Genomic DNA, 26,268 nt, shown 5'->3' with positions numbered 1-26,268 from the left:
ATACTAGAATGCCTGCGTGGGTTTGTCCTGATTTAGATGTAAAAGGAAATGCAGGCTTAAAACCTCCTGCAGCAGAAACCAAAGCAGAGTTCTGAGAGCCTGGCTCAGCTCTGATGGAAGAGGAGCAATGTCAAAAAAAGCAATATTGCAATAATTTTTTTAAAGAGTAGATAGTTATAGGATCATGGAATATCCTCAGGGACACAAGGATCACCCAGTCCAACTCCTGAACAGTGAGCTGTGCCAGGCTGTACTCCTTGTGCAGCTCAGGGAGGGAAGGGGCAGCTCCTCATTTCCTAAGGCAGGACACCTCAGCTCAGCAGGAAACCACACCCTGCAGGTACAGTTCCTGGTTCCTTGATGTGAGGGATCCTCATCCACGCTTTAATCCCAGCACCTGGGAATTTCCTGGCTGGGGAGCACTGGGATGAAGCCATGGACATCTCCCTGCATTCCTGCTCAGCCAACCATTCAGCTGGGGGAGGAGAAAGTTGTTTATAGGGATGAAAGCTTGCCTGGAGGAGGATAGGACAGACCTTTCCCAGCTCTAATGAACCATCCCAAATTCTGGCTGCAGCCCTGGAATGTGACATCTCCCATCTCTTTTCCCACCATTCCTAGAGACCATCCCAGAGGTCTAAAAAACCTCATTCCATTGCCTGCAGAACCTCCCTTCACTGCTTTCAGCCTCTTCTTTGAGTCTCTTCATCTATTCAGGCTGCAAGTTCCCTTCTGCTCCTTCTTACTCATCTCACTGCACAGGAAAATACCCGATCTGTGCCGAAATCTCTCAGTGCTACTGCAGCACAAACCCATTCTCTGTGCCTCTTGTCATTCTGAACTACCATGAAAAACTATTTTTTTAAAGTAAAATATTATTTTTATTCAGCAGATAAGTTATTGAATAAATACAGATTAAATTTATCTTTTTTTTTCTACTCTGAGCACACACAGAGCCATAAATAGAGCCATAAATAGAAGACATAAATAGAAATATAGATATCTGTTGGTTCTTTACCATTTTAGCACTCAACAAGTGGAATCAGTTGCCTCCCAAAATGTTTTGCAGTAAATCAATTGCAGCAGTGACATAAACCCAGACTGTGGTGACAACCAGGCCTGGTGGCACCAATGTCTGACTGACATCCCAGTGAGCAGGGATGGCCAGAGAAGGGAAATGGGATAGAGATGAAGAAGGGAGGGAGAAGATGCAGAATGAGGAATTTTTTGTGGCAGTGCTGGTGGGCATGTATTCAATTAGGGCAATTTACTGCCAAGAACAACTTCAGAAACTATAATTAATTTGGTTCACCAAACTGATATAAACCACAATGGAAAATAAATTTTTAAAAAGCACTGCTTGGGTCCACAAACAAAACTCTTCCTCCCTTCCACCATCAGCTACCAACGATCTCCATCCTGAAATCCATAAATGAACAACAGCAAGAATCGTGACTTTGACGAGACAATTTGCTCAGATTTGGAAGGGGAATGATGCGTTGAGTTCCTGGAGTGCGAGGCAGGCAGCTGTGGGATTTCACCAGAAGGATTTTTGTGGGAAATACTTCCTCCTCCCTACGTGGCCTGCTGCTAGGACTGGTGCTGGATGACGGGGGTGACGCAGGTGCAGCCCACGGTGACGATCCTCTTCTCCAGGCGGTAGGAGGGGACGCAGCCGCGCCGCTCCCGCCGCAGCACCAGGATCTCCTGCCTGATGGGCACCGAGTTGAGGCCGTGGTCCTCCTGCCCCTGGGGGCTCACACAGCCCGACAGGCGGCACCGGGCGTTGGCAATCACCCGCGGGAAGCGGTTGGGATCCTCGTCCAGCCTGGGAACGGGGGACACAAAACTGATTTAAGCACTTGGACACCGTGGTTTGGTAGGATCTTCTTGTTTATATCCCCATCGTCCTATTTAACCTGTGTGCTCTCACTGTGAGACACAAAGGGTTTCCTTATCCTCAGTGGTTTCACAATGATTTCCTAGAAATGGGTAATATTGCTGTATCGTTCTTTAGGAGCTGATGAATGGAGTGGAGCTGTGTTAAATAATGCAGAGCTCACAACCGGCCTATTCATTTCTGTTTGGTTTTAATTTCAGCATTTGGATGTTTCTTTCTGTTAGGAAGATGTGAAATGTCAATGTACTCACATCATTCTTTTCCCAGAGGAATAATTAATTTCATTGTTATTTCAGCCTCATGCAGCACTAAAAGCTCAGGCCAGAGGAGTTAGAAAGTTGCTCAGAGGAGCTGGGAAAGCTCCAGGAGCACCAGGAGGGGCTGAGGGAGCTGGAAAGGGGCTCAGCCTGAAGAAAATGAGGCTCAGGTGAAACCTTCTGGCTCTGCATAACTCCCTGACATGAGGGGACAGCCAGAGGAGGTCAGGCTCTGCTCCCAGGAAAGAGGGGACAAGAGGAAACAGCCTCAAGTTGCTCCAGGGAAGGTTTAGATTGGATATTAAGAAAAATCTCTTCCCTGAAAGGGTTGTTAAGGCCTGGCACAGCTGCCCAGGAATTATCATCCCTGGAGGGCTTTAAAAGCTGTGTGGACGTGGCTCTTGGGGACACAGGTCAGTGGTGGCCTTGGCAGTGCTGGGGAAATGGTTGGACTCAAAGACCTCAGAGGGCTTTTCCAGCCTCAATGATTCTGTGATTGATAAAGACTGACAAGAAGATTGGAAACCATTTCATTGATAGCCCCTTGCACTGCAAACAGTTACTCCTGAAGAAATCCCAACAAACATCAGCACATCAGGGTGTGTCAGGAAGTGTTTGCAATATTCATGGGACTCTGGGCATATGCTGAGAATGAACCACAGCCACCACAAAAAACCATCTGTGGCACAGCCCTCGCAATTTAGAGAACAACTGAACAGTTACCTGTAATCCCAGGGAGCAAGAGACCTGTTCCTGACATCATGGACCATCCCAAAGGCATGATCTGAGTTGCTGATCTGAATGTCAACGTTCACTGTTGTGGGGAATTTGGGATCCTTTTGGTTCAGGCAACCTTCCTTCAGCCTTGCAGAGGCACCAGCCTTTCTGTGGGGTGAGCTCCTCACAGTGAGGGCTAAAACCAGCACCAAAACCAGTGATCTGAACTGGGAGAGAGAAAGGTGTCGTTAGTTCTGCCCAGTCAGGAAAGAGAGAGCACCAAGAGCCAAGTCTTGGTTAGACTGGACCATCTTCATACTTAATTTGTGTGAAATGGGCCAAGATGAGCAAATAGCAAAATTACGTTAATAAAACTCATCATAACTGATGCTAAACCCTGATTTAAATTCTGGTTCACTGTTGATTCTTCACTAAGAAGAGCACCTGTCCAACAAGCTGTGAAGATCCTACTCTGTGGTCACACAGCACCATCTTTTAATCTAAAAACTGTGGTAAGGACTCAGCTGACCCCTGTGCCTAAGCCTAAAACTTTGCCCAGCCATGGCTTTCTCAGGACAATAAAAACTGGCCACCCACAGCCATCTGATGGAAATACCCCTTTTCCCAAGAAAATGTGGGATTCTTGGGCAATTTCCAGTAGGCAGAGTTTTAGTAAATATTAGACTCATAGACTATCCTAAACAGAAAAGGGAACCACAAGGATCATTAAGTCCAGTTCCTAAAAAGAAGTGAAAATAAATGCAGGGCTTTTAAGAAAATCACAGGAGCTGACAGTGCTGCAAATGCTACCCAGGTTGAAATTCAAATGCATAGGTATCCACAGTGCAATTTCAACAGTTTTGATAACATGCTGCCTGCAAAAAGGATTCTGCCAATCCCACATCAGCAGCGCTGATGAGATAAATAAATAATGGGTTTATTATGCCCATGCAAGCATGCCCTTGTCACTCAGTCACCAAGCAGCTGCATCAGCCACACCCAGCATCCCATGTAGCTCCCAGCAAGGCTAGAAGGTTTTTCTGCACAAATCAGGGGATCTGCACTCTGCTTTCTCTCTTGCAGCAAATACACCTTATCCTTTATTATTTTAGATATGAGTACTTACCCCAGCAGAGCTCGTGAAAGCCATGGTAACCTCCCTGCTGCTTTGGGTGGATGTTAGGGCGACAGGACAAGAGAATTCTCCTTCTCTGAGACTCTTTCAACCCTGCTTCTGTCTTAAAGCCAGTTGTGCTCTCCATTTTATAGTAAAGCTGAGGCACTGCCATCCTTTCCATTGCAGCACAGCTGGTTTACCTAACCTGAGGTTAGCAGCTGATATTGCAATTTTTAGCCCACTTCCTCCCATCTAACTCCAAAAAAGGGAAGGGCAAATACTACTACCAGCATCCCAAATCAGCCAATACCATTTATTCAGGCAGATCAAGAGATAAGGAGAAAAAAAAAAAAAGGCATATTATTCAGGCAGATGGGTTTTTTTTTCACTCCTTTCCACTCCCCTCTTTCTAATAATAGTGTTCTTTCACCACAAACTCATGTGGATGCACTCCCACGTGCCTCAAACAAGCCCCACAGCAGAGATCAGCAAGCTGCAAAGTCAGGCACTCAGCAAGGGTTTCAAAATGAGGGCAGGACATGGAACCTCACCATTTAACCTCCCTTCAACTGCACAATACACACCCACCCCATCTTAGGGATCCCTGTGTCCGTGAGGGACAGGCCAGGGGAAGGATAAGTGCCATGGGGAATTCCTTCTGGGGTGTCAGGACACCAGGAGCTGGGATGCCTTTTCTGAACCTCATACACACCCTGTTAGGGCCCTGACCACCAGCACCAGGAGCCCCATTCTGGCTCAGCTTTGACTCCCAGCCACTGCCTGAGCTGTGCTGCTGGAATACTGGAGCAGCATTTCTCCTGGATGGGCTCCTTGGACATACATAGTGGTGAATGGAGCTGGGGAAGGGGCTGGAGCACCAGGAGGGGCCCAGACTTATGGAATAATCTGCAGCTAGTCCACCTTCGATATCTTTAGCACTCCCACACACAGTTTCTTACTGATCCACCTTTATCCTTTCCTTTGCACACTTTGCTCCTGCTTCTGTACATCCCATAAGCCTTGCACAATCCCAAAACACTCCAATATTAAAGTCCCATGGCCCCATAGACAGCAAGGTGGTGCAAGGAAAGCCTCTCCTGACCTGTCTGGTGGGACTTGTGGGGGATATGGTGGGACTTGGGTTGACCATTGTCCTTGAAGAGCCCTGAAAGAGCTGGGTCAGAACCTTCATTTGAATTCCTCCACCTGCTCCTATTCCTTTGTGTTCGTGGAAGATTTAACCCCCTCACAATCACACAATCCTCACTTAATAATTAACAGGAGAGGGAGACATGAAGATAGAAGTGGAAACAGGATTCTGCATCCTGTGGTCCACAAAGAAGCAGCTACCAACTGGAAAGTTTGTGCATGTGGTGTTTACGTGGAGCACCAGCAGGCCTCTTAGGGAGTAAAAGCCATTTTTATTTCAGAAAAAAAAAACACAAACAAACAAACAAACAAAAAACAAACCCACATAACAACTGGATGAAGCTCATTTGTGGAAAAAAGCCCTGAGAGAAACCTTTCCCAAAGCTCTGTAGCCAAGCTGGAAGCAAAGCACTAAAGTGTTTTCACACAAATTCATCTTCAGTCATCCAGGGAATCAACAGATTAATGACATTTTCAGTCAAAAAAAAACCCAGTTCCTATAAAAGACATTTCTTACAAAAACAATCAGAAACCTCTTACAAATTCACAGAACTTTCCAAGGAGAAGGGACCAATGGTGCCTGCTCTGTCACCTCCCTTGAATCAGAGCAGCAGAAATCTGCATCGACTGATGCTTTACATCACTGCAGGATGTTGTCATGACTTTGTGGTCTGGTTCAACCGACAGCTCAGAGCCCAGCCACTCTCCTCCTGTGCATTTGTCCCATTTCAGGTCATTAAGTCCACAGGAGGCAACACTAGAGCTGTGACACATGTTCCTATTCTGACTGGCCTAAATGTTCACCAGTACATCTACTGAGATGTGACACAGAGCGTGGAGCAGCAAGAGAGGGTAGAATTACCAGAAATCCACTTTTTTAGCCCAGAAGCTGACCTCCTTTTTTTCCCCAAGTGTTCATCATGAAAGGAAAGGGGACTGCCATGAAAACGGGTTGGATTGTGCAAAAACGGGGTTGAGTGGAAATGGTTACGTGTGACGAAGCAATGACGTTGTCACGCCAAATACTGGGTTATGAACCCCCACCACCACTTTCCACTCACTTCTTGTCTTCAGCAGCTTGCAACTTCAGCAGGGATTCCCTCTTTGACCCAGAATTTCCTGCAACTGAACTTGTCTCGACAAGTTGAAGTTTACTAAAAAAATCACAAAGGAGGCCACCAAACATGAATCATCACAAGGGAGGAAAAATACTTTTATTCCTAGAAGCACAGAATGGCTCTGGTGGGAAAGGACATTAAAGATCATACAGTTCCACTACCCAAGCTGTTCCAAAACTTGGCCTTGGACACTTCCAGGGACCCAGGGCAGCCACAGCTTCTCTGGGCAACCTGTGCCAGGGCCTCCCCACCCTCACAGGGAAGATTTTTTTCCCTACAGATAGGAATATAAAGTTATCTCAAAAAGCTTTTCCCTCTCACACATCAAGGGCTTGGAGCAGGGATGGGGACTTGGAGATTAAAGAGTATTTTAATTCCACTTACCAGAACTCTTCTATTCGAGTTCCTATACAGAAACAGCACCGTAGAATATGTAACTCATTTAGGTTCAGGTTTTTGTGGATGATTGAATCACACAATATTATGTGTTGGAAAGAACCTTACAGACCATCCAGTCCCACCCCTGCCATGGGCAGGGACACCTTCCACAAGACCAGAGGACCTTCCACAGCCTGCACCAGCTAAAGGCTGAAATCACAGCCTCCGGAATCTCCAGATGACAGGGTCAAATGAAAATTTCAGCTGCAGCACAGGACACAGCTTTGTACTTCCAGCAGATTGCTCCTGCCTCTCCAGGCCACCTTTGGCAGTTTTTCTCTTGCCAACAAAGACACCTCTCCCAGTTGCAAAGCATGCACCCGGGGTGGCCACCAGCACAGGGGGGTGGTAGTCACCCACAGCCTACAGCCTCGGGTATAGGATAGGGAAATACCCAAATTTCTCTACCCTGGAGCTCCTCCTGGTGTCCTCTCACGAGAAACTCAGTATTAGCTGTTCCTCAGCTGTAAGGGCAGGGAAAACACAAAATCGTGGAATTACAGAATAGGCTGGGACACCTTCCACTAGCCCAGGTTGCTCCAAGCCCCATCCAGCCTGGCCTTGGACACTTCCAGCAATTCAAGGGCCTCCCCACCCACAGGAACAAATTTCTCCCCAGTATCCCATCTATCCCTGCCCTCTGGCAGTGAGAAGCCATTCTCCCTGTCCTGTCCCTCCATCCCTTGTGCCAGGCCCCTCTCCAGCTCTCTTGGAGGCCCTTTAAGCACTGGAAGGGGCTCTTAAATCTCTCCAGATCCTTCTCCAGGCTGAACAATCCCAGCTCTCCCATCCCATCTCCAGAGAAGAGGATCTCTGTTTAACTTTCACCAGTTTTTGCAATTTTGAGCCAGACCTTGCCTGAAGGTCCAAGGTTGCTCTGTACCAGCACAATACACCCACTCAAAGATCTTTAGGCTGCAAACACACAAAATCCCCTCGAAACCTGCTGTCAATTGCTGTCTTGGATGAGAGGAGCTCCAAAATCTGTCTTTTGAGCTCACCAGGCAGCCGAAGTCCTTCCACAGCAGCACAAACCCCACCTGTGTAAGTGCAGCTGTATCCTCACAACTGTGAATCCTACATCCCCCAAACAGCCAACCATGGGGTGAACAGTAGGGACATTTATATAACCCAAATAAAGATTTATGGCACCCAGGAAGAAGGGAGCTGTGTCTGGAGAGAGGCAGTGACAACAGCAAACCTGTTCAGGGGTTCCTCCAAAGCTCAAACTCACAAAGACAAAAGAAACTGAAGAAAAACCCAAACCTTCATCAGCTCTGGACCACAAGCAGCCAGAACTGTCCTGATTGTGTGTTCAGCTTTTCTTGAAAGTTTGCCATCCCCAGGACATGATCCCAAGCTAAAGGCAGAAGCAGGAGGAGATGGAATCCATCTATGCCAGGGACACATTCCCTGGGCAGCGCTGAGACCTTCCAAGTTCCTTCCCTGGGGGCAAAACTCCCATCAGGGGTGTGAAATCTGGAAATTCAAGCTGACCCATGGGCAGTGGAACAGGTCAGACTACACCTGGCCCTCCATTGCCAGGAATCATCCTCCACAAGATGGGTGGGAAGGGCAGAACCAACAGGACAGGCTTTAGGTACCTTTCCCTGTGAGACAAGCAGATCTAGGCTATATAATGGGGAAAAAATGGAAAAAAAGGGGGAAATAAAAGGTTCACTAACAGTGGAGCTCTCATATTGCTTCTTATCACCGCTACTGAATGCTGGATTCCTAAATCCAGATATTTTATTTAAAAGCTGTAACTCTTAACACCAAAGCTAAAAACAATACATTAAAAACACTGACAATTCCCTCCTAGTTTTTCGTCTCCTTGAAGAAACCACTTCCCAAATACTCCATTGTGAAGACAAGAGCTTCCAGAGTTCCTGGCTCTTTTCTTTAGTGCCAGAAATGCACAGCAAGGAAGTGAACAGACTTGAGCTCCCCAAAATCCAGCTCAGCCACATGAAGCATTCAAACACAAAGAGTCTCCAGGCTGAGAGTCCGTGAACAACTCGGGCTGCTCCATCCAGAGGCTCAGATTAGGAAGATAATGTCATCAGACACCATGATCTGGTTGTCATCCTGCATGTGAGCCAGGGCCACCTTCACCTCGGCCGCCGAGAAGGGCTCGGGGTTGTCGCGGTTGATGGATTCCATCATGCTCTTCAGGCCCACGGACTGGGCGTGGGAGGCTTTGAACACCTCCAGGAGAGCAGCCTTGAACGCTTTCAACCTGGTCAGAGGAGAAGGAATCACCCTTGGAGAACACACAAAAATCCTTCCACTTGTTCCCAGCCCAGGATGCCTCAGCCCTTCCCTGTTCCAGCAGCTGCACTCGGTAGGAAAGGCAAAAGCTGGAGCTGGGAGCATCACAGATGCATCTCCAGCATGGGACAACAGCCTGGAGCCACTGGGGGAGGTGGACACACAGGGACAGCCCCCACTCACCTTGGCTCAGCCAACTCCACCTTCTTCCCTTCACCAGCTCCTGAGGCCTCGGGTGTTTTCAGAGGGTGTGCCTGAACTGGAGCAGAAGGAAGAGTTACCTTCACCCTGTGCCTGGTGACCAAGTAACCAGAGAGCAAAAGTGCTGGGCTCAGGATAGGGGGTGGTGCCAAACTGCCTCCCAGCACTGTTATTTATGCTGTGGTTTGGAGGTGGATGGAAAAAGGTTAATCAGCAATAGAATCACAAAACGGTTTGGGCGGGAAGGGACTTTAAATGTTACCCAGTTATAACCCCTGTTACAGGCACAGACACCTTCCACTATGCCAGATTGCTTCAAGGCCCATCCTACCTGGCCTTGGACACTTCCATGGATTCAGGGGCAGCCACACCTTCTTTGGGAATCTGTGCCAGGGCCTCCCACCCTCACAGGGAAGAATTCCTTCCTAATATCCCATCTAACCCTGTCCCCTATGGATCTGCAGCTCTGAATGGTACTGTAGCACGCCAGGGACCACAGGTAACAGCAGCTGCTCCCCAGGCTGTGCAGACCCAGCAGCACCCTCAGGAGCCAGGTGTCACCAAACCCAGGGACTCACCCTGTGGCATCTCCTCCTCAGCGTCACTGAAGTCGTAGGGGTCGTAGGAGCCCTCCTCGCCTTCCGTGCGCGCCTTCTTCCTTCTGGGAGGGGAAAAGAGAGGTCACCCACGGGTTTGGGTTGGAAGGGACCATAAGGATCATCCTGTTCCACCCTCTGCTATAGGCAGGGACACTTTCCTCTATCCCATGTTGCTCCAAGTCCTGTCCAGCCTGGCCTTGGACACTTCCAGGGATCCAGAGGCAGCCACAGCTTCTCTGGGCAACCTGTGCCAGTGCTATCCAGCCAGCTCTTTATCCATGAAATTATGATGTCCCTCTACTACAAATGGAGTGGGACAAATCACCTGGCTGAGCAAAACGTGGAGTCTTTCCCCACGGCCCGTGGCAACCTTGGTAGAGGCTGGTGCCCTTTGCACCGTGTCCCTCCCACTCCCTTGCTGTGGTTCCTACCTCCGTGTTGTGCGCTCCTCCTTGTCCTGCGACTCCTGATCTTCCTCAGTCTCAGAGTCATCCTCTGCCGGCTTCCTGCGCTTTTTCTCCTTCTCCAGCACCTGTGTGGCAAAGGCAGGATGACTCAGACCTCATTTGCACTCAAGCTGCTTTTAGGGACCAACCCCAAGCACCCAAAATCCTGACAATCGCAGGATCCCCTGGGAACAGAGGGACACCTTCCTCCCACCTTTTTGAAGTAGGCGAACTGCACCAGCTCCAGAGCTGCCTCAGCATCCTGCATATCCACAGTCTTGTTCATCCTGGCCTTGGCGTGGGCTGTGGAGAGGCGGATCAGGGTCTCCAGGGTCCGGGCAGTGATGGGGGAGGTCTGGGGGGACAGAGAGAGGTGCCTGTGTGACCCTCACTGAGAGGTCTCATATTCAAGGTGGAAAACACCCATAAGAAGAGAGGCCTGTGCCTCAGTTTCCCTCCTCCTGGCCCAACAAGGAGCTGCTCCCAGGGCTCACCCTGGCCACATCTGAGTTCATCTGGCTCTGGCTGCGCAGGCGGGAATACTCCTCGGCGATGTAGCTCGCCGCCTCCTCGGTCAGCACGGGCTTGATCATCTTTGCCACGTGGATGTACTTCCTCATGAACTCCATGCTGACAACCTTCTCCCTGTGGGAATGCACATTAGCTACAATAGGGATGGGCTTCCCATCCATTTATACCCTCTCCAGGGACATCCAGGTGTGTAGGGAATTCAGCTTCAGGTGTTCCCCTGCTGGTACAAGAGATCAAGCAAGGCTCCCTTAGCATCCTACCCATGGATCAGCCTGAGCATCGCTGGCACTGTCTGGATACTCAGGCCAAACTCATGAACCCAAAGTGCTGGACACCCTCAGGGAGCTCCAGGGGATGAAGGGACTCACTTGCGGCGGTTGGGCCCGTGCAGGAGGTCATCGTGCTTCTCATAGACCTGCAGCTCCTGCTCCTCCTCCTGCATGAAGTCAGGGTCATCTGTAGCCAGCATCTCCACGGCACTGCCCAGGGGCATGGCTGGAAAGGGGAATGTACAGAGAATAGGATTTTACCCTGTGAAGTAATTTCTGATAGTCCCCAAGAGCTGCCACCCTCCCCAAGAAGGGGGACTTGGCTGAGGAGGGATGGGACTCACCATCCCCATCCTGCTCGTTGGGGTTGCGGTAGCGGTGCATCCGCAGGACGTGGTCCGAGATCTCCTTGTCCTGCTCGGGGTCCATCTGGTCCAGCACGATGAAGAGCAGGTCAAAACGGGAGAGAAGGGAGTCCTGCAGGCCAATGTTCTCCATGGGCGTCTTGTACTGGTCATACTGGGGAAGGACAGCGTGAGGGGTTACACGAGAGCCTCACTGGCCAGTCCTGGCTGCCAGGGAGGTTGGGAGGATCTCCTTGGGCCAGGCCTAAAAAGATGGATGGAGGGATGGATGGGTGGGTGGATGGGTGGGTGGATGGGTGGATGGGTGAATGGATGGCACAGCAAACCCAGCCTGCTGCACCAGTACAGCCACTTTTCCCCTCCTGCAAGGCTCTTATTTCCAAGTAAAACAAGTGGTTTTTGTGATCCCTGATCAGACACCAAGACTGAGGCTCATCACCAGCATGAGGATCCACTGGGCTGCCCAAACACCCAAGCAGAACCAAAACAGGGTGAGAAACGCCACGGGCTCCTCTCTCCTACAGGAAAGCCATGACCACGACACCAACCAACAAGGTCAATGGGATCTTTTGGAATTCACCAGCTGCCTCTCCCTTCTCCAGGGAAGAGCACCATCAGCACTCACCCGGCCGTAGACAGGGTTGGCGGCGGCCAGGACGCTGCAGCGGGAGTTGAGGCGGGCCTGGATGCCGGCCTTGGCGATGGTGACCCGGCCCTGCTCCATCACCTCGTGGATGGCCGTGCGGTCGATGTCAGACATCTTGTCGAACTCGTCGATGCACACGATGCCCCGGTCGGCCAACACCATGGCTCCTGCTTCCAGGCGCCGCTCCCCTGGGATGGGACAGGGGAAAACAGGGTCAGCCACCACCCACTGGCCCTACACATCTCCTGCCGTGCCATATCCATCACGCCTGGGATGAGGGTGAACATCAAGGTGCAGCAGAATCCTTCTGGGTTGCTCTATGACCCAACTCTACAGCAGAGAGAATGCTTAGGGTAAGGATCAGGGTTAGGAATGCCTTCCTCAAGTGGAAGAGACGAGGAAAGAAAACCACCACCTAAGAGAGGTGGCAAAAATATCCCAAAACACGGGATCCCACTATCCCGAATGATCCTTAACATAAAGCTTCTGGTGGAGCAGGTCACTGCAGAACCAACACCATAAAATCACTAAGGTTGGAAAAGAGCTCCCAGATCATCAAGATGAGTAGCCTTGGATGCCAGAGTGCCTGCCAGGAGTTAAGAGTCATCACCCCAGTGCTCCTCACCTGTCTCCTGGTCCGTGGTGACGGCAGCAGTGAGGCCAACACCAGAGGAGCCCCTGCCAGTGGTGGGGATGGCCCGGGGTGCTGTGCTCAGCACGTACCTCAGCAGCTGGGATTTGGCCACAGAAGGGTCTCCTGGGATGGAGAATGGCACATTTAGAAATGACTCATCCCCTGCATACCAACTGCACCATCATCCTGTGTCTGGTTTGGCGGTGTTCAGAGCAGGGGCAGGTGGAGGGGAAAGGGGACAGAAGGGTTTTGTTCAGTCTTCATAAAATAAGGCAAGCAGATGATCTTCCCACTATCATCAATAAACCCATGGGAGGAAATAGAGAAGATGGAGAAAAGAGACTTGAGGTGATGGGACAAGAGGCAATGGGGACAATTCAGAATATAAGAAACTCCAATGTGACATCAGAAACAAAAAAAAGTCTCCTTGCCCATGGGCAAACACTGGGATAATGGCTCACACAGGCCATGGAATCCTCTAGAACCATGGAATGGTTAGGGTTGGAAAGGACATTACATGTCACCTTGCTCTAACTCCCTGCCATACGCAGGGATGCCTTCCACTATCCCAGGTTGCTCCAAGCCCTGTCCAGCCTGGCCTTGGACACTTCCAGGGATGCAGGATAAGCCACAGCTTATCTGGGCACTCTGTGCCAGGAACTTGGCACCCTCATGGGAAAAAATTTCTTCCCAATATCCCATCTCACCCTGTCCACTGGCAGTGGGAAGCCATTCCCGCTTCTCCTGTCCTTCCACGCCCTCATCCCAAGTCCCTCTCCAGCTCTCCTGGAGCCCCTTTAGGCACTGGAAGGGGCTCCAAGGTGTCATTGGAGACATTCTCCAGGCAGAACAATCCCAGCCCTCCCAGCTCAGCTCCAGAGCAGGGGAGGTCCACTCCTTGTACTCCTGTCCAAGGTTCCTTTGCACACTTTCTAACAGGTCCACACTTTTTTTGTGCTGATGACTCCACATCTGCACACATCTCCATCCTTGGACATGTTCAAAACCAACTGGACAAGTCCCAGAGCAACCTGACCCACCAGTGACACTGGCTCAGCCCTGTGCACATCCCTGGACATCCAGATGTCCTTTCTAACCTCAGCTACTCCACAAAACTAAATCCAGAACCTTCCCTCACCCCCAACAACAACAACCAAGGGTGCCTCTGCCCAGCCCTCCCAGACCTATCAGCAAGATGTTGATGTCTCCTCGGATGCGGCTCCCGTTCTCCAGGATCTTCTCCACCCCTCCCAGCAGCATGCAGAGGATGGCCTTCTTGATGTACTCGTGCCCATGGATGCTGGGAGCCAGGGATCTGGCCAGCTGGTCAAAGATATCCTAAGGCAGGAAAAGCAGACCATGGCTCGTCATATGGGCTGGAGCAAGCAAGAACAAGCAATACTTCAAAAGAGCATTTCAGACCAAATTTCAGCTCATTCCTATCAGAGCCACATGGATGAAAGTTATTTGGAAAGGAGAAGACTGTTGGGCAAAGCTGTCTTTCACAGTGGGATTTATCTTCAATCCAGGACAATCTTGTCACTGTCACCTAAACAGGCACTGGAAGCAGTGAGAGCAAGGAAAGCCACAAAGAAATGCTCTGAGCATGAGAGGCTGGGACAGAACCCCATTATCTCAGTCTGGAGTGAGAAAATAAGTGTTTCTCCTGCATAGCAAATTCCCTGGAAACCTGCTGGTAGAGTCAAGACACAGCAGAGCTGCCAGCAGGAAGGATGCTCTGCAAGCAGTACAGAAGCAGCAGGAAAAACAACAGGGCCTGATCACAGTCTAAGAAGAAAATTCAAAGAGAATTAGGTAGGTAATCAAACAACTTGCTAAGAGGGTTGAAGAGTTACCTGCAACCCAACAAGAACCTTCTTAGCCACATGCCAAGCTGAAACTTCATGCCTGGAGACAAAACTTAAGATACCTTGGAGCGGCTCTTGCTGAATCTCTTGATCTTGGCCACGTCTGAAGCAGAGTAGAGAGGCCTGAGGTCTTTGCTCATCTGTTTCACGTGGCAGGCAATGAGAATAGTCCTGGAGAAGAGACACAGCTGTGGTCAGCTCTGCAAACTCCAGAGACAGCAGAAGCTTCCACAGGGCCATCACTTGCTCTAGGAAGAGCTGGAAAGGGGTGGGAAACTTTGATAGGTGTAGCACTCTTGATCTGACTGTGCTGGACCATCAGTGGAGCACCTTTTAAAAGCATCCAAACCCTTCTGGGCACAGCTGGAAGTCACAGCTGCACATTGTGAGAGGAGACCTCACGAGGGGAAGTGGAGAAGTGGCACCAATAGGGTGCTCTGGTGACCAGTGACAGGACCCAAGGGAATGGCTGGAGCTGGGTCTGGGGAGGTTTGTTTTGGGTGTCAGGGAAAGGTTCTCCCATCAGACGGTGGTCAGGCACTGGCCAGGCTCCCCAAGGAATGGGCACAGCCCCAAGGCTGACAGAGCTCCAGGAGAGTTTGGACAACACTCTCAGGGCTGAACAAGGTGGCATTGCTAGGATGAACTGTGCAGGGCCAGGAACTGCACTTGATGCCCTTGTGGGTCCTTTCCAACTCAGCATATGTGCTAAAGAGGATCAAGGTGCAAAAAACTTCCAAGTGATTTAAGCCCCTGTTTGACCCAACTCTCTGATGGTCAGCTGCCAGATTTCACCTTCCAGAGACCCAGCCAAACAAGGTGAGAGGGCTGAAACCCCAGAAGACCCACCTGAAAGTGCCTGAAGTGTAGCCCCCTTTCTTCCCTGGCAGGCAGCGGTACGTCCCCACCACCTGGATGCGGTCCCCAGGCTTCACCCTGTCCACCAGGTCATCGTCCAGAACCACATCCACCGAGCGTGGCAGCTGCCCCGCCGGGGCCTTCTCAGGCATCTCCTGGATGGTGATGGTCTGGTGGTCCTTGTAGACCGAGAGGCCAAACTCTGTCTCCAGCGGATTGTTCTCTTCATCCTAAAGCAGGAATCCACATGAAAAGATGAGCACCACTTTTCAGGAGAGCAGGGAGGACACAGGGTGCATCACCCACCCTGCACAAGGCTGCTGGAAAGGGTTGTTTAGCAGGACTGGAGGCTGGGGCTCACCAGCTCCATACTGAAGCTGGCACATCCTCCCTGGAGGAACCTGCTGCTGCTTCACCTCACCTTTGTAGGGTAGATGGAGCTGGATGGGAAAGCATCCAGGGAGGTCATGTCTGCGTATCGGCGCTCAATTGTTTTCTTGGTAGCTGGGCAATAATGGACACTGCGGACGACTTTCGGACGCACCAGAGAGCCTGGGGTGGGAAAAGAGAGGAGTTAGGGGCTGGGATGTCCCACCCCTCTGTCAGCAGGCAGCCCCCAAAAGGATCTTCAACATTAAAATTACTTGGGTCACAACTCACTGTCAAATATGGGCAGGACTGGCTGATTTTAAAGACCATCCCAACGTTCAAGACCTTCAGCCAAGCTCCCCGCCCCAGGCTGCCAGGATACAGAACCATAGGATGGTTTGGATTGGAAGGAATATTAAAGATCATCCAGTTTCATTCCCTGCCAGACACCTCCCACTATCCCAATCAGCCTAGCCTTGGACACTTCCAGGGATTCAGGGGCAGCCACAGCTTCTCTGCACAACCTGTGCCAGGGCCTCCCCCTGCTCACAGCCAAGAATTCCTCCCCAGTATCCCATCTAATCCTACCCTCTGTCAGAGTAAAACCACTGCCCCTTGTCCTGTCCCTCCAGATCCTTGTCCCAAGTCCCTCTCCACACCACAGCTCCTGGAGGGCTCCAGCTCCTCCACAGCAAACCCCCAGCCCCTCCACACCCACAGGGTGTCCCCAGTCTCACACTTTGTCACGATGCCCTCCACACAGACGATGCAGCTGAGGAAACAGGCTGTCAGTGTCCGTGGGGACACGTGCTTGGAGCCAAAGCTGCCCTCCAGCCCGATGTAGAAGTCCTCGTACTGCTTGGCGTAGGTGGCATCGACAGAGGCAACAAAATCCTTCAGGGCACGCTGGAAGGCGATCAGCTCCTCGAAGGCATTGCTCAGGAGCCTGCAGCACAGGGAGGTCACAAAGCAGGTGGGTCAACCCCTTCCTCATCAGCGCTTTTTCCCCACATCCCCACTTGCTCAACAAGTTTTCCAGGAGCAGGAGGTGAAAAAACCTGAAATCCATCACAACTCTGTGCGAGGTGCACTGGCACCAACAGCAAGGAGGACAACAATTCCAAGCATATCTAAAAAGCCAGATTAACCAGGTTGGTCCAAAATATCCTTGAGTGGGGTTGGTCAGCCTGGAGAAGACCTTAAAGCCCCTTTCAGTGCCTAAAGGGTCTCCAAGACAGCTGGACAGGGACTTGGGACAAAGGCATGGAAGGAAAGGACAAGGGGTAATGGCTTCATGCTTCCAGAGGGAAGGAATAGATGGGATATTGAGAAGGAATTGCTCCTTGTGAGGGTGGGGAAGCCCTGGCTTTCACCAGAGGACAAGGTTTGGTGCTTTCTTGTGACAAATGACCTGCAGAACCAGGGCTGGACCTCTGAAACACCTGACAAGCACAGTGCCCCAGCTGCCCCACACCCACCTGCTGGCTCTCTTCTCGTTCTTGCGCCGCAGGTCGTTGATGTTGACGATGAGCCGATACTGGTTGTCACTGATCATGTCCCGGACCTTGCTCTGGTAAATCCCTTGGTCTTCCTACAAGTGGGAGTGGAGTGAAAGGCACCCAAAAAGCAACTCACTTTGCATGTCCGCCTGTATGAAAAACCCCCCAGAAGCCCATTCCTGCAGAGCTGTATCCCCTTTATCCCACCGGCAAGCAGGAAGGGGCAACACAGGGATCAGGTGCTCCCTAAAGCCGGGTAGGAATGGGGGGACACCGGAACCAGGGGCTCCCAACCCCCTGGGGTACATGGCGGGAGGGATCAGGTAGCTCCCAGTTCCCAGGGGCATGGATCAGGAGGGACGGACGGGAACAGGGACCAGGTATTCCCGAACTTCGGGAGTACACATGGGGCGGGGGCACACAGGGATCAGATGCTCCCCAATCCCCGGGAATACAGGGAGCAGGGGACATCAGGACACGGATCAGGCGTTCCCCAACCCCGGGGGGCACGCAGGGGAAGCAGCACCCGCGCCTCCCAGCTCGTCTCACCTCATCGTCCAGGAAATCGAGGTAATCGCGCTGCGCCTCCCGCAGCTCCGCATCCTCCAGCCCGCCCGCCGGCGCCGCCATTCTGCCGGCCGCCCTGGGACGGATCCCTCCGCCGCTGCTGCTGCCGCTGCCGCTGCCGGGGAAGGCGGTGAGAGCCGAGGGGAGCCGGGGGAAGCCGAGGGGAGCCGAGGGGAGCCGGGTTGACCCCGCGATGCGATCCGGCCCCGCGATCCGCCCCCGCCGCGCTCCCGTTTCGCGCCAAACGCGGCTCCTTTCCCGCCACAGCGCGGGAAACCCGCCCCCGGCCCGCCCCTTGGCGCTGCTGATTGGTCGGCAGCTCCCACCGCCAGCCAATGGGGTGGCGAAACAGTGATAGACAGGATATTTAGCCTATCAACGCGCGGGGGCGTGGAAAGGGGCGTGGCCAGAGGTACCGGGGTGGGATTTGATCCCGACTCCGGCCCTTGGAAGGAAAATGCCGCTTTAGGGAAAAAGGAAATATTTTAAAAAGGAAACACGAAAACAACAAAAATACCCAGACAGAATCCCAAACCAAGGAAAACCCAACAAAAACTAATTAAAAACTAATTTAGGATTTTGTTTTTTATGTTGTGTTTTGGTGAGCCCTGTTTCCGGGTGTTTTCAACCCCTACAGGCTGGGTGGGCGTTGCTTTTTCCTTTAACGTGGCCCCGGTGTGACTCCAGCAGTTTGGGAGTGAACACCCAAAATCGACAGGTCCTGTGGTATTTGGAATGGAAAAGGCGATTTTGGATGTGTCTTAGAATCCCAGAATTTTTGGGGTTGGAAGGGATCTTAAAGCGCATCTGATTCCAAATCCCTGCCATGGGCAGGGAAACCTTCCACTATCCCAAGCTGATCCAAGCCCCGTCCAACCTGGCCTTGGACACTTCCAGAGGCAGCCACAGCTTCTCTGGGCACCCTGTGCCAGGCCCTCACCACCCTCACAGGAAAGGATTTTCTTCCCCAATATTCCACTTCACCCTGCTGTCTGGGAAGTTAAAAACCAGTCCCCCTTGTCCTATCACTATCTGCTTGTGTAAAAACTCCCTTTCCCTCTTTTTTCCAAGCCTCCTTTAAGTCTCCTAAGAGGAGGAAGGAATTCCTATTGTAGGCAGGAATCAAAGGTGCCACTGCCTACAGGGAAACCTGCTGCTCCCCCTTAAAATAACCACCACGGCATCCCTTAAAAATCTTTATCTAAACTCCTCTTTAAAAATAGGAAAATAATAAAAAGCATGACAAAAGTATTTTGATCAGCAAGGCATACCAGGCACACAAACTTGGCGGTGTCCCCTGGATATTATGGCTCACCGCAGTTTTTCCAGAGTAATCCTGGGAATAAATATTCACTCTGGGGTCTGCTGGGCTGAGGCACAGAATTCCCGCTGCCTGATCTCTCCTCTCCAGAGGGAGCAGCTGCGTTTGGTATTTCAGAAGAGGAGCAGGAAACAGCCTTTGCCCCGTTTCCCATTTTCTGTTTGTGTGCCTGGATCAGATCCCTCACTGGAAATGCCTGGCAACTCTCCTTTGGGATACGTGCAGTCCACCTCCTGGGTATTTGTCATGTTCCTGAGAGATTTTTTTCACAAAGTTCAGACCTCCTTTTTAGGCCTTTTAGCCCTGCTCTGGAATAATTTGTTGCAGTATTCAGTTTGGCAGGTTGGCAGAAATAAAGGATCTTATGCTCTGTTGCTGTTTTCTGCTTTGTCCCCTTTTCTTCTTTTCCTTTTCCTTTACCTTTTCCTTTTTATTTTCATTTATTTTCTTTTTCCTTTCCATATTTTTTTTTAATCTTCCAGGTTATCCTACTAGCTCCAGATATGTTCCCTGCAGCTGGAATATTTTCCCTGCTTCTGCACACTCAGCAGGACCCGTTTCCCTCCAGCTCCTCCTCAAATCCACCCCTTCCCTCTGATTTGCTGGACATTTCTTGTTTTTCTGAGTGGAGAAAGCACAAAGAATGAACAGAGAAAACCTTTGGCGTGCCCCTGGCACTTCTATTTCTATTTCTATTTCTATTTCTATTTCTATTTCTATTTCTATTTCTATTTCTATTTCTATTTATATTTATATTTATATTTATATTTATATTTATATTTATATTTATATTTATATTTATATTTATATTTATATTTCTATATTTCTATTTCTGTTTCTATTATTTCTATCTCTATTTCTATTTTATATTTACTTTTTTTTTTTTTTTAATGGGCACATCATCTGCTGAGGATCTAAACTGGCTGGAGGAATCTGTGTAAGCCCATAAAGGAAATGTGATTTATCCCATAGAAACTGCCAGAACCTGCTGCAAGATTTCACCTCTAAGATGATTTTTCTCCCTCTGCAGCAGGCAGAATGTTAAATCCAGCAATGGACAGTCTGCGTGCTCCACTGCAGATAAAATATGGGTGGAAAAAATAAAATATGGGTACAAAGCACCCCGTGAGGAGAGCACAGAGAGGGTACCAGGGTGGAATTCAGGCACATCTATGCAGAATGCACAAGATCTCACCCACATTTGGGTTGTCAAAACGAATCCCAGCCTGCAGAGACGTGGATGGCTGCACTTTTCCTCCTGCCAGGAGCTGGCAGGAAAGGTAACAGGAGTTAGGGATAAAAATAGCCGCTGTTGTTATTCATGACAGCGCCCTATAGCAACTGCTGCTCGCCTGAATAATTCATGGCAGCAGGGCAGGCCGAGGAGGATGGAGGGATGGAGGGAGGGGGAGAAGGCTGGGAAGAAGCAAGAAGCCTTCCCTGCCTTTTGGGACTCCCCAGCATTGTGCCCAAGGTCCCCCTGGCTTCACCTCCCTGCTGCATTCTGGAGGTTACGGGGTGGGAAGGCAGCACAAGCTCACAGGGACTTTTAGCACTTCCCATCCACTGGAATAAAAACAGGAATTAAGCACTTAGCACGCAGAGGGCCAGGTCTGGAGGGCTTGCAGAGAAACAGCTCAAGGGTGGATGCAGGAGCATCCAGGGGTGAATTGCACACGGAGCACTTTTAAGGGATTTTCCCATCCCTTCCTCACACCTCTGTGTGTCAGCATCCACCTGTACTCGGTTTCTGAGGTTTAATGGTACCTTGTGGTCTTTCTGAAATTCTGGGAATTGTGGGGTTTTGTTGTTGCTGTCATGTTTGTTGTTTATTGTTCGTTTTGTTTTTCCTCTTAGTTCAACTAAATGTCACTTTTCAAGCCGCAGCTCAATTATTACGTTGCCATCTATTCGCTTTCCTTGTAGCAAAAGGAAGTGAGTAGCCTCACCTCACCCATGAAGGGCAGGGGAGAGGCTTGTGGCTCATTCACAGCTCCAAAAATGGGAGGAGAATATCCCAAATTTGATGGAGTGTCACCTGATCATCAAGCAACACATTGGAGTGGAAGCTGCAAATCTATTTGTAATAAAATAGAATAATAATAACATGGAATGCAATGTTTGGAATGGAAAAAAGTCATTTTTTAGAACTGAAATTATGTGGAGAAGGGAGACCACCTATGAGATGTTTTTATCAGAGTAAATTCTGCATTTTTCAAGGGATTAAAGGGATTTATATTTACTGGGCTCTCCTGAAGCTGCAGTTGCTGGAGCTGAACCCTAACCAGGGCATGATTCACTCTCACAAGCAGAGTGTTGTCCTGACTCTCCTCACAAATAATTTAATGCTGCAGGGGCCCTTCTTCATCTTCTCTCCTGACCTTTTCCCTTGTGTAGGCTGGAGAATTTCACCCCGTTGCATCTTCACCCAGCTCAGGCATTTCTGACATAATTTTCTTTAAATATTTGCTATTCCCACACACTCTGGTAAATCTTTAAACGGTTCTAGCTCTTGGGTTTTTTTCCTAATTGTGGAGAAGAAAAACATGGAAAACTACTATCAGGGTGTGTAAACAGAATTTCTTTACTGAAAGGCACAGGAGCTGCTGGTATCTGAGCAGGAGAGCACAGGAAAGTGGGTAAGGAGTTAAAGCTCTGACCTTCAGTCTCTTTGGATGGGCTGTAACCACCTTCCTTCTTCCCAGAGTATGAGCCCAGAGCATATGGATTTGTTTTTCCTCCCAGATGCCTCTAGCATGGCCCTAACACAGTGATGGGAACATGAAATCTTGTTGTGGTCCTGCTCCTGATGCACAGCTACCCCAGATCCCATGGGTATTCATCCTGTTTTCCTGCTGTGCAGGAGGAAAATACAGCAATTAATAGAAAACCAAAACAAACCCACACAGGCCCTGCCTGCGGGCATAAGGAAAACTGAATTCCAAATTAAACCAGAGCAGTGGCTGAACCAACAACAAAGCTCTGGAAGGGGGCAACCCAACCCCATTTACAGGGAAATCCAAAGGGCCCAGACACAGAGCTGAGGTTTGGTGTTGCTATTTTGGTCTCCTCATCTGCTCTCGTGACTTCTGGCTGTTACTAAAGACAGTGACAGCTGGTTCTTTTTTTTTTTTTTCCTTCCTATTCTCCAATTTTTCTTCACCCTCAAGCCTAGAAATCATCCATCTATATGCAAAACATCTCTGCCTCTTCCTCGGGGTCTCTAGGAGCTGCTTTCGACCCTAGGGCAGGATCCACTGGTCACTTCAGCAAGTGATGTCCAGCTTTAGAATCACGGAATCACAGAACTGTGTGGGTTGGAAGGGACCTAAAACAACATCCAGTTCCACCCTCTGCCATAGGCAGGGACACCTTCCACTATCCCAAGCTGCTCCACATCCTGTCCGCTGGCCCTGGACACTTCCAGGGAAGTGTACATCACTTATCTAATCTAACCTTGCCCTTTTTCATCCATTCCCCCCTGTCCTGCCTCTCCATCCCTTGTCCCAAGTCCCTCTCCAGCTCTCCTGGAGCCCCTTTAGGCCCTGGAAGGGGCTCTGAGGTCTCCCTGGATCCTTTTCTCCAGGTGAGCACCTCCAGCTCTCCCAGCCTGGCTCCAGAGCAGAGGGGCTCCAGCTCCTGGAACATCTCCGTGGCTTCCTCTGGTCTCTCTCCAGCAGCTCCACGTCCTTCTGCTGTTGGCCCAGGGCTGGAGCAGCTCTGCAGGTGGAGTCTCACCTGAGCAGGGCAGAGGAGCAGAATCCCCCCCTTCTCCTGCTGCCCATGCTGGAGGATCAGCCCAGGACTTGAAGGGTTTCAGGGATGGGTCATGTCCAGCTCTCACCCAGCAGTATCTCCAAATCCTTCTCCCCAGGGCTGCTCTGGATCCATTCCCTGCCCCGATGGGAAGGTGGGAAGCCGCAGCCGTGTAAGGCACTTTAGTAACCCCATCACAGTCACAATGGGCTGTCACTGCTGCGGGCAAACCACGAGGAGGCAGGAAAGTCCCGACCCCAAATCGCTACACAATCCTTGTGCAACACGTGGGGAACAGCTGATGGTGCCGAAATTAACTGTATCAAGTGCTTCTTTCTGATTGCAGAGGCTGAACTTGATAACCCAGAGCTTTTATGGACTTTTTTTTTTAATTATTAGTTAAAGAAAGCGTTAGTATTCTAATGTGTTCTTCATGTTCCAATTCTGCATCTGCAGAATTTTTATTTAAAACTTGCCAAACAGATGATGAGCATCAATTCTTGCCCAGTGGGAAGGAGTTCCATATGGGCACAGACAGGGCACAAAAATTTCACTTTTACCCTATTACAATAACAACAAGTCAACAAAATTCTTTATTACAGGCAAGCAGAGGGAAAAGGTAACTCCTACTTTCTGGATTACATTTGGTGCTTGGAATACCTCAGTTGTCTTTGGTGCAGAGCTGCTACATTGCTCCTCAGCAGCACAGTGTGGACATGGTGTGTGTAGATGCTTCTTGATGGAGGGAGACCCTGATCCACAAAAGAAGATTCTTTGGTTTTGAATAATAACTCTGAGCACCTAAAAATAACAGGACAACCTTTTGCAGGTCCCTTCCAGCCCAAACCATTCTATGATGCACAATTTGGGTGGGGAATTAAGGCATTCAGGACATGTTTGAGGGCAAAAAGTGTATTTGAATCCTATCAGATGACTGTAGAGGGTAGGGACAGCTCAGCCTGGTACAACCCAGTCTTTACTCTGGGACTAATCTCCTGGCAAACACAACCACACCTGGGTTTTGACTTGGGAGGGAGCTGGTGATTCATTTCAGGGTTTAAAATGTCAATGGTAGGGAGTAATAGGGACTCCAGCACAGCAGGGTAAATTTGAGGTGAACTACAGAGCATGGCTTGGTACCACTCACCTGAGAGCCAGTGATCAAAGAGATCTCGCTGTGCAGCATTCACCAGGCTTGGGGTGCAGAACAGGCTGTCAGCACCCCCCCAGGAGAGCAGATATCCCACACAGAGCTGCATTCTGCCCTTCCCGTGGCTGCCCTGGGGCATGCCTTGAAGTTAAACAAGCTAAAAACCCATTAATTAGGATAAAATAGGTGCAGATGGCTCAGCAGCATTGCAGTGTCCATGTTGCAGCAGGGATGTCACCTCCCACCATCTCCATCTGCCTGGGTTGTATTTTATGTCCCACCTCCTATGCCCTCTATTGCCTATTGCTCCTTGTCCTGTCCCTCCATCCCTTGTCCCAAGTCCCTCTCCAGCTCTCCTGGAGCCCCTTTAGGCCCTGGAAGGGGCTCTGAGCTCTCCCTGGATCCTTCTCTTCTCCAGATGAACACCCCCAGCTCTCCCAGCCTGGCTCCAGAGGGGCTCCAGCCCTTGGAGCAGCTCTGTGGCCTCCTCTGGTCTCTGTCCAGCAGCTCCACGTCCTTCTGCTGCTGGGGGTCCCAGATCTGGAGGCAGCTCTGCAGGTGGGATCTCACCAGAATGAAGCAGAGGGGCAGAATCCCCTCCCGGTTTAAGGAATGGAGGAGGAGGATGGTGCAGTATTATGGGTCTTTCAGGAGATGTCTTAGAGGGAAAACAAGTGCAAGATGTCACTGGGGGGGTTGGTAGCTGCCCTTGTATCTCATCCACATCCCTGAGCGCAATGACAGGGAAAAATTGAGGCTCCTTCCCACCTTCTTCACCCTGAATATTTTCCCTCTTCACTTTGGGGGCACTGGCTCTCCCACGTGCTGTGAGATTTGTGCTGGGATGTGCTGAACCTTCACCCAGGCTGCAGAGATCTTATCAGAGCCACAAAGTCACATTCCTGGGCTGCCTCTCCATGAATCCTCTCCCTGCAGAACAAGCAGTCCTTCTGTTTTCCTCATAAACCTATCAAAAAACAGTGGTTCTGACAAGCTGGAGCAGCAGAACCTGCATGAACCAGCTGAGGCAGAGCCTGGAGAGGGCAAACGCTGTAACTCATAAATTAACCTGCTCCTGGGGTCATGGTGACCCTACAGCCAAACCCACCACTGTGGCTTTGGCACAGCTCCATCCAGCATCAATCAGCCTCTCCCACACATTTCTCAGGCATAGCTCAGGAGCCCAGAGGCTGCTCCTGAAAGGCCATTCGGGTGGAAATGCCTGTTTTCTGAAGCCCAAAGATTTTGGTGCTGGCTCAAGGCCATACTGCCTTTAGCCTGGAAATCTTGTGGAAAATCATCTGCTCCTCCACACTTACATGTCCATAGCACTGAAATCAGGGGGTTCCCCCCACTTCATGGAAGTCACCTGGTCCAGCCCCCTTACTCATTTAGGGACACACAGAGCAGGTTGCCCAGGTCCATGTCCAGATGGATTTTAAATACCTCAAAGGATGGAGGTATCTCTTGCTGGGCAACCAGTGCCAGTTCTTGGCCTCACAGTAAAAAAGTGTTTCCTGGTGTTCAGAGGGTGATTGCTGGTGTTCAGAGATTCCTCCTGTGCTTCAGTGGGTGCCCATAGCTGCCAGTCCTGTGATTTTTACTTTAAATGTAGAATCTTCATCTGTGAGAGTGATCTCCAAAGGTCCTTTCCATCCCCAACCACCTGGCAGTGACTTGTAAATCCTGTGAGGAGTGGCTGAGAGAGCTGGAGGGCTCAGCCTGGAGAACAGGAGGCCCAGGGGAGCCCTTCAGGCTCTGCACAGCTCCTGACAGGAGCGGACAGCCAGGGGAGGGCCGGGCTCTGCTCCAGGGAACAGGGACAGGACAAGGGACAGAACCTCAAGCTGCGGCCAGAGAAGGCGCAGGTTGGACATAGGGCAGAACTTCTTCATGGAAGGGGCTGCCCAGGAGGTTCTGGAGTCCCCATCCCTGGCGGTGTCCAAGGAACAACAACAGGACGTGGCACTCACTCAGCGCTCTGGGCTGTGAGCGGTCACAGGTCGGACTCGCTGACCTCGGAGATGTCTCCCAACCTGAGCGATTCCGTGAGTCCGTGACTTTACACCCCTCTCCCAATGTGTCACTGGGCTTTTCTCCGCACCCACCCCTGGGGTGGCGGGATTTGGGCGGTGCCGCGGGTTTGAGCCGCGCTTTGTGCGGCCCGGGCTGGGCCGGGCTGGGCCGGGCCGGGCTCGGCCCGCGGGGCCACCCCGGGGCGG

At 50.7% G+C, this 26,268-nt stretch overlaps 2 protein-coding genes and 1 long non-coding RNA gene across 4 annotated transcripts; all 3 read right to left on the bottom strand.

Annotated features, from left to right (window-relative positions):
- LOC100223710 (interleukin-17F) lies at positions 1–4,251 on the bottom strand. The gene is made up of 3 exons (XM_030269902.4): positions 4,001–4,251; positions 2,881–3,101; positions 1–1,828 (listed from the first exon to the last, which is right to left on the bottom strand). The coding sequence occupies exons 1-3, from the start codon at positions 4,022–4,024 to the stop codon at positions 1,591–1,593; spliced, it is 483 nt and encodes a 160-aa protein (XP_030125762.4). The 5' UTR covers positions 4,025–4,251; the 3' UTR covers positions 1–1,590.
- Positions 4,252–8,427: 4,176 nt separating this feature from the next.
- On the bottom strand, positions 8,428–19,185 carry MCM3 (minichromosome maintenance complex component 3). 2 transcript variants are annotated; one of them, XM_072926278.1, is made up of 18 exons: positions 19,091–19,185; positions 17,802–17,934; positions 17,232–17,344; positions 16,491–16,699; positions 15,806–15,936; positions 15,376–15,614; positions 14,589–14,697; positions 13,843–13,996; positions 12,650–12,781; positions 12,004–12,212; positions 11,358–11,532; positions 11,113–11,239; positions 10,708–10,858; positions 10,428–10,568; positions 10,199–10,299; positions 9,747–9,829; positions 9,151–9,226; positions 8,428–8,935 (listed from the first exon to the last, which is right to left on the bottom strand). In XM_072926278.1, the coding sequence occupies exons 2-18, from the start codon at positions 17,880–17,882 to the stop codon at positions 8,737–8,739; spliced, it is 2,430 nt and encodes an 809-aa protein (XP_072782379.1). In that variant the 5' UTR covers positions 17,883–17,934; positions 19,091–19,185; the 3' UTR covers positions 8,428–8,736. The 2 variants fall into 2 exon arrangements, with proteins under 2 accessions (XP_072782379.1, XP_030125761.4); XM_030269901.4 differs by lacking the exon at positions 19,091–19,185 and having other exon boundaries at positions 17,802–18,176.
- A 4,138-nt stretch (positions 19,186–23,323) lies between these two features.
- On the bottom strand, positions 23,324–26,244 carry LOC115494630 (uncharacterized). Its single transcript, XR_003959694.4, has 2 exons — positions 24,044–26,244; positions 23,324–23,697 (listed from the first exon to the last, which is right to left on the bottom strand). It is a non-coding gene; the product is annotated as an uncharacterized lncRNA (long non-coding RNA).
- Positions 26,245–26,268: the final 24 nt, after the last annotated feature.

Source organism: Taeniopygia guttata, chromosome 3 (genome assembly GCF_048771995.1).
Source record: "Taeniopygia guttata chromosome 3, bTaeGut7.mat, whole genome shotgun sequence".
In the NCBI taxonomy this organism is placed as follows: Eukaryota; Metazoa; Chordata; class Aves; order Passeriformes; family Estrildidae; genus Taeniopygia; species Taeniopygia guttata.
The sequence above is the reverse complement of the archived record's forward strand: the minus strand, read 5'-3'. Positions and strand labels throughout refer to the sequence as shown.

What these genes read in the sequence shown, in the direction of transcription:
- MCM3 (XM_072926278.1), bottom strand. Translation starts at nt 17,882, where the DNA reads ATGGCGGCGCCGGCGGGCGGGCTGGAGGATGCGGAGCTGCGGGAGGCG. An exon ending in GCTCCATCTACCCTACAAAG is followed by an intron (nt 15,615 to 15,805) that starts GTGAGGTGAAGC and finishes TTCCTGCTTTAG; the next exon opens with GATGAAGAGAACAATCCGCT. An exon ending in TACACTTCAGGCACTTTCAG is followed by an intron (nt 14,698 to 15,375) that starts GTGGGTCTTCTG and finishes TCTCTTCTCCAG; the next exon opens with GACTATTCTCATTGCCTGCC.
- LOC100223710 (XM_030269902.4), bottom strand. Translation starts at nt 4,024, where the DNA reads ATGGCTTTCACGAGCTCTGCTGGG. An exon ending in CTTTCACGAGCTCTGCTGGG is followed by an intron (nt 3,102 to 4,000) that starts GTAAGTACTCAT and finishes TCTCTCTCCCAG; the next exon opens with TTCAGATCACTGGTTTTGGT. An exon ending in CTTGCTCCCTGGGATTACAG is followed by an intron (nt 1,829 to 2,880) that starts GTAACTGTTCAG and finishes CCCCGTTCCCAG; the next exon opens with GCTGGACGAGGATCCCAACC.